We start from the raw sequence: 7442 nt of genomic DNA on the forward strand, positions 1-7442 counted from the left end.
GCAGCGTACAAAATCATGTACGCTGCAATAGACCCCACCTGTTGCAGCGTACATCTATTTGTACGCTGCAACAAGTGTGAAATTTTGTTAAATTTTACACCCTTGTTGCAGCGTACACATATATATGTACGCTGCAACAAAGCACTTTTGGCGGGAAAATTTTAATTTTGTTTAGGATACCTAGAATGCCTTGCACCAAATATAAAAACCTGTGACAACAATAATAAAATATCGCAACCTGTATAACAAATATAAAAACAATAATTGTTGTTTTGTATACATGAAACCAAAGTGCACGTACATTTAAATATATGTTCCAATTTCATTGTACGCATACATTTTAATATAAAAGATTGTTCTATAACATCTAAACCAACTCGATCAAGCGCGATCAGGCCAATAATAAATATTTGCTGGTAAAAAACTTAGCCCATTGCTCACGAACCACATCAATTTCCTCACTCGCATAAGGCGCATTCCTCAGAGTATAGACCTTTACAAAAACAAAAATTTCAATTAAGCATTAGATTAAATGCAAATTTAATATCACATTTTAACATTCAAGCACTAATGACAATGTCCTAATAGTCTAGAATACGAGTCAAGAGTAAGGAACATGTCATTTTAGCCTAAATATGACCTATAACGATCCAATGAGCCTTAAATGTGCATAAATATATTGGAATGAGTTTTAAAAAGTTCAAACTATGCATATTAATCATGTAATAAGAATAAAATGAGTCCTTAGGTTCGTTAGTTCAAAGTTGGGAGCGTAAATGTCATTTAAGCTCTAAATATGACCTATAGCGATCTAATGAGCCTTAAATGTGCATAAATAGATTGGAATTAGTTTAAGAAAGTTAAAACTATGCATATTAATCATGTAATAAGAATCAAATGAGTCATTAGGTTCTTTAGTTCAAAGTTGGGAGCGGACATGTCGTTTTAGCTCTAAATATGACCAATAACGACCCAATGAGCCTTAAATGTGCATACATGATGGGAATGAGTTTAGAAAGTTAAAAACATGCATATTAATCATTTAATAAGAATCAAATGAGTCCTTAGGTTTTTTAGTTCAAAGTTGGGAGCGTAAATGTCATTTTAGCTCTAAATATGACCTATGACGATCTAATGAGCCTTAAATGTGCATAAATAGTTTGGAATGAGTTTTAGAAAGTTAATACTATGTATATTAATCATGTAATAAGAATAAAATGAGTCCTTAGGTTCGTTAGTTCAAAGTTGGGAGCGTAAATGTCATTTAAGCTCTAAATATGACCTATAGCGATCTAATGAGCCTTAAATGTGGATAAATAAATTGGAATTAGTTTCAGAAAGTTAATAATATGCATATTAATCATGTAATAAGAATCAAATGAGTCCTTAGGTTCTTCAGTTCAAAGTTGGGAGCGGAAATGTCGTTTTAGTTCTAAATATGACCTATAACGACCCAATGAGCCTTAAATGTGCATACATAGATTAGATTGAGTTTTAGAAAGTTAATACTATGCATATTAATCATGTAATAAGAATAAAATGAGTCCTTAGGTTCTTTAGTTCAAAGTTGGGAGCGGACATGTCGTTTTAGCTCTAAATATGACCTATAACGACCAAATGAGCCCTAAATGTGCATACATAGATTAGAATGAGTTTTAGAAAGTTAATACTATGCATATTAATCATGTAGTAAGAATAAAATGAGTCGTCCTTAGGTTCGTTAGTTCAAAGTTGGAAGCGAAAATGTCATTTTAGCCTAATTATGACCTATAATGGCCAAACAAGTCTCAAATGTGCATAAATAGATTGGATTGAGTCTTGGAAAGTTAAAGCTAATCATATAAATCATGTAGTAAGTTTGAAATGAGTTCTTAGGTTCATTAGTTCAAAGTTGGGAGCGAAAATGTCATTTTAGCCTAAATATGACCTATATAGCCAAACAAGTCTCAAATGTACATAAATAGATTGGATTGAGTCTTGGAAAGTTACAACTAATCATATGAATTATGTAGTAAGTTTGAAATGAGTTCTTACGTTCGTTAGTTCAAAGTTAGGAGCGAAAATTTCATTTTAGTCTCGTTTGATCGTTATATGTCATATTTTGACTAAAATATTATCACCTGCTTCTAAGTCTGCAAAACAATTTTGAAATTAGTCACATCAAAGCCTATTCCCGTTATTCACTTGCTCAGTTACTGTAATTGGATCGATGATGTGGTCGGTGTTCGATATTGGAGCTAAATACCTATTCCCTTTAATCCTGGATGCAAATTTGTACCATGCAAAAGACAATTATAATTGAGACAGATCATGTTCACAATGCTCCTTCGATCACAGTAATCTAGCCAGAAAGGTAAGATCTTTCAGAAATTTTCTAAATTTCACCGGAAATATTTCCAACATTTTTTATGTTTTCTGGGTAAAGAAATTCAAGAACAAACAAACAAACCCATGGAAGATCTTCAAACATCAAGCAAAAAAGATTGAAAATTTAGCATGCAAAATGTTTGAGTACTAAGAATAAACTGCTGAAATTACATAATGCTGCTAAGAACATTCACAACCAGAGTTTTATTCTTTGAAAAAAATTGGAAGGAAAATAAAAAAGTGCAGAACTTTACCAGAAGTGTGCAAATGGAATTACCTTTAGTCAATTGGAAAGCATGCACCGCGCACCGTTCTGCAGAATTGAAACAACCTTAGTAGAGCTTGATCTGTTCCCTTGCTGCAACAAAATCCCAAAAAACACAACCCATCATTAGTACATCCAGCATATTTAAACACAATTAGCAGATATTCAGACTCAATTTGTACCACTCAACTCAGTATGTTTGTTAGATACATAGATGGAGCCATGGAGCAACTTACCACTCGAGCATTAATACATTATTTTCTCAAGCATATTCAAAACCAAGAAGCGATGTTTACCTGATGAAATTCTCAGGTTCTTTTCCATTTCTTCCTGCCATGATGAAAAAAAAAACCCAAAAGAATAAATATTAGACATTGAGACAAACTACACTACTATAGGCAGACAATTGACAGCTACAATCCTTAATATTCCGAGCGTAAGATATGATCACTCAATATTCAAATATATAACCCTCAAAATTGTTTAAGCTGTTACCAGTCAAGAACTCTCCTAAGGACAACTACAGTCCACCTCAAAACCCCGCCTTTGGCTCCTCAACAAAACTAAGGAAAGACACAGCTTTTCCATATGGTCTTTGGAAAGTACCACAAACATTCACCAAGAAACCCTCTTTTTCTAAATCTTATGAAAAATTACTGTTTCCTTCAAGTAAAACTGTAAAAGTACAGAGTATCAATCCAATTATCATTCATGCTACTCAAGTTTTGCAAACTATATGAGTGGCAGAAGCCTTCCCCTAAAAGTACAGAGTAATTGGCTTAAATGCATTCATTTCCTACTTCAACCCAAAATATAAACTACATGTGCCTGAAGTGAACCATAAAGAAGGCACATGACAAGGAAACAAACATATACTAGTAAGTAGTTACCTGAAGCTTCTTGGCAAGATCTTCGTGACTCTGCAAAGAGATTGGTCTGGTAGATGCTTCCTTCGCCATACTAAGCCTTTGAGATACATGTGCCTGTATCATGAGAAGAGGTTACTCCATCCTAGTATCCTACTATGAATCATTTCAAATAAGCAGACCTACTACGTTTACATCTGACTTTCACAATACTAGCCATGAAACCAACACAAACAATTAACGTTTATCATCACGAGTGAACTTCAAATTATATCCTAGGAATCCATGAAAATGAGCTGCTAAAACAGAATGAACAATGCTCTACGCCAAATGCCTCACTTTCTTACCAGTTACCACTACTCGTACATTACAGTATTACATTACTTGGACTTGTATTCCACAGCAAATGCCTCTGTCTGGCCTTTAATTTTAAGACACATGAGATTTGGATGATTTAGATCAGCAACTTTTTTTTTTTTTGGCAACTAAAAAAAGGGATTTATTAATTACTAAGAGATAGTACAAGGAAGCTTAAACCACAAGAACACAAAACCGAAACAAAAAAAACAGTTGTACAGCTCAAAATAGTAAAATTCCACCTCGAACACTTTGTACATGCCAGAAAAGTAAAAGAAACAAGAGACACCAATCACCATGAAAAGACCTTGTGCTTTTCAAAATTCCACAGGAGCTTTCAACATCAAACGACGATTCACCCCCCCCATATTAAATATACAAGAATAACAATGAACGGATACAGTAACCAAGTAAGATTATTACACTTTATAAGACATGAAAGGAAATGTAAACTGTTACAGAAAACACGAATAGGACAAGCAGATCATAGGAATTTCTACCAACATGATTTGCAAGTATCAGGATATAATGCAAATAAACCAGTCAAATGCATACCACGCATCGATCACACACACGAACTGCTTGAGCACTGTCTTCCAAAGTGAGGGGAGTTCTACCCTGAGTACATTTGTCACAGAATACATCTCCACAGTTTCGGCAGTGATGCTAGACAGAGAAAGCCAGGGTCAGAACACGTGACAAAGAAACCAAAGTTTCTCAATACTCAGTTCCAAACATACCCTACGATTGAAGGCACTAAAATCTCCTCCACATCCTGTACACTTGGATACAGCTTCATCGGGTACCTAATATAACATGCAAATAATTTATATGATGAACAAACTCTCACATTATTCAATACATAAGACAGTAAATAAAGGAGCCAACAATGCTACCATTGCCTTCGGCTTTCCAATTTACAATTTATTCATCCAACGAAGAATAAGTTGATCAAGCAACGACCTTATGAGTTCTGAACAAGAATATGCCACAAAATTCATGTAGAAGAGCCAGCACAGAATTTAAAAGGGAACCCCATAACTAAAGAAAGAGTGTGCCCACATAAAATGGCAAGAATAAACGATAAAACATGAAATAGGTGGCTTCAAAAGCATCATGCTACTAATCAAGAATCAACTTTAAATATTAAAAGCATCAATACTGACTCTTGGACATAATATCCAAATTAAAATAACTATGTCTATTACTTTCCTCGAGAAAACCCTCCAGCAAAAGACAAGCCTTGGAAACTCAAAAACCATACAGCATAAAGGATATCCATACTACAATTCAAATTTACACAACACCAATAAAGAAAAAAAAAAGTACATCCATTCAAGAGTATCCAAGCATTTGGTTTGGGCTAAAGCACTACCAGGAGATTTAGGGACATAATTTCAGCATCAATAGCAGCAAAGCCACCCTCCAATATTGATATATAACAGACATGGAAGTGAAAAGAAAGTGAAGAGAAATCATTACCCAATGATCTTTCTCTTCATTGACAGGTTTTAGCTTGTTCATCCAGTCAGCAAAACCTTTCTTCTTCTCTGCAGACTGATCCATGGCTTTGGGTGGCTCAGAAGACCTGATCCTCCCACCCATCTCCTTGAACTGCAATTGAACACAGAAAATGTCACAACTATGTACACCACCCTCAAAAAAAAGCACATAGATCATCAATTCATCACAAGCTAATGTTTATTCATAAAGACATAATTCTTGAAAAGGCACCATATAACTTTGTTGTGATACATTGGTAACATGAAGTAGAATGAAGTTTTAGTTGCAAAAATTAAGAGTAGGTGGAGAATCGGATATACGAAGAGAGCTGAAGAGAGATGAGAAAGATGGTATTAACTTTGCAGATAGTAGAAAAGCAAAACAAAGTTATCTGGCATTCGAGTGGACAACTAACTCCCAAGGAATTACAATTGAAATGATATTTTTCTCAATGAATACGTTTGCCTTCCCTTTTGTATTTATACCCCTGTATAACTAACTTCCACCAAGCTGATCACACCTTCCATTTGACATCACAGCAGAACCTATAACGGGCAATTTTCATGCTCTATTCATTCTAACCTTCCACTTGCACCTACAAATATGAACTTGATCTGAGAACTTGGGTAAGTAGCTGGATCAGTTTCATAACAGTATAATACCACCATACCATACCAGATACCACTATCCCCAATGCATTTAGAAAACAAAATTTAGAAATAATGGAATTATGAAAGTGAAAGATTAAAGAAATAATGAAATTATGAAAGTTTAGAAATAAATTATGAAAGTGAAAGCCGAGGTTTCATCGTAACTGTGACAAATTTCATTTGAAAATCACCAAAACGCATAACAAAAGGAGAATTCAGAACCCTAACTCAAGAATTTAATTCAAAAATTACCAAACAAAATTTAGAAATAATAGAATTATGAAAGTGAAAGATTAAAGAAACAGGCAAATTGACCCTCCTAATCCTGATATTCCGACGGCAACATTAGCAGGAACACCCCCAACAACTTTAGCAAATACAGATGCATCAACAAGCAACTAATTCAATACAACATCACATCAAATTTTCACAGAAACTATACATCTTCATATTTTTCAACGAGGCATCAAATCAAATTAAACCAATAAAGTTGATTAATCAATAAATTAAATAAGAATGAAAGTAAAGTAACACAAATTCAAGAACAAAATTAAATTACCAGAGGAGGAAACGCGCGAGGTTCATAATCATGGAGCTCAATCTTCGGGTATCGAAGATTGCTATCCTCAACTGATGAATAAGATTCGGATGTGTCGACCACCACTGCGGTTTGTCGGGCCTTCACTCACGGCGCTGCTGTGGAGTGGTGCTCTACCGCCGATATGAAGATCCCTAACTCCCAAATCCCCAATTCAATTCAATTCACAAACCCTAATTTTCTGAGAAGCAGAGGAGAGAGAAAAAACGCAGAGGGAAGAAGAAGGGGGGCCAGCGAGGAAGATCAAAGAAGAAGAAGGGGCAAGGTCTGCGGTGTTTCCTGTACAGCTGAGGGAAGATCGAAGAAGAAGGGTCAGATCTGCATTGCGCGCGGGCTGGAATTTTCAAGGTGGAAAAAGACCCACTGGCGAGGAGGCGAGGATCGGAGGCGAGGAAAGAGACCACCGGATACTGGCGAGGAGGCGAGAACCACCGGCGACTGGCGAGACGCAGGGAAAGCTGAGGGAAGAAGAAGAAGGGAGTTGAGCGCGAGTTGAGAACTTGAGATGATATGTTAGTCTGAATACGAAACTTATGTTGCAGCCAATTTTTTTTAGAACATGTGTTATTGCAGGGGGCTTTTACACCGTACGCTGCAAAATAACGGGTTATTGCAGGGGGCTTTTACAACGTACGCTGCAACAAACTCTTTTGCAAGGGGAAATTAAATTTGTACGCTGCAACAACCCTTTAAAAGGTTTGACCCGCGTTGACCTACTGGTTGTTGAAGCGTATTAATACCTGTACGCTGCAACAAGGGGGGTGCAACAGGGGTTTTTTCTACTAGTGTTCAGCGCCCAGCAGTGGGCGTTAGAAATATTGGAGCCCAGACAGGGG

The 7442-nt window shown here is 36.0% G+C and overlaps 1 protein-coding gene across 2 annotated transcripts; it reads right to left on the bottom strand.

Annotated features, from left to right (window-relative positions):
- Positions 1 to 252: 252 nt before the first annotated feature.
- Positions 253 to 7133, bottom strand: LOC110803165 (protein FREE1-like). Of its 2 annotated transcripts, none has more exons than XM_022008645.2 (8): positions 6568 to 7133; positions 5338 to 5469; positions 4596 to 4661; positions 4411 to 4521; positions 3523 to 3615; positions 2929 to 2962; positions 2645 to 2725; positions 253 to 493 (listed from the first exon to the last, which is right to left on the bottom strand). In XM_022008645.2, exons 2-7 carry the CDS (start codon positions 5458 to 5460, stop codon positions 2700 to 2702), a joined length of 453 nt encoding a protein of 150 aa, XP_021864337.2. In that variant the 5' UTR covers positions 5461 to 5469; positions 6568 to 7133; the 3' UTR covers positions 253 to 493; positions 2645 to 2699. The 2 variants fall into 2 exon arrangements, with proteins under 2 accessions (XP_021864337.2, XP_056696461.1); XM_056840483.1 differs by having other exon boundaries at positions 5338 to 5953.
- Between the last annotated feature and the right edge of the window lie 309 nt (positions 7134 to 7442).

This window comes from Spinacia oleracea, chromosome 3 (assembly GCF_020520425.1).
Source record: "Spinacia oleracea cultivar Varoflay chromosome 3, BTI_SOV_V1, whole genome shotgun sequence".
Classification (NCBI taxonomy): domain Eukaryota; kingdom Viridiplantae; phylum Streptophyta; class Magnoliopsida; order Caryophyllales; family Amaranthaceae; genus Spinacia; species Spinacia oleracea.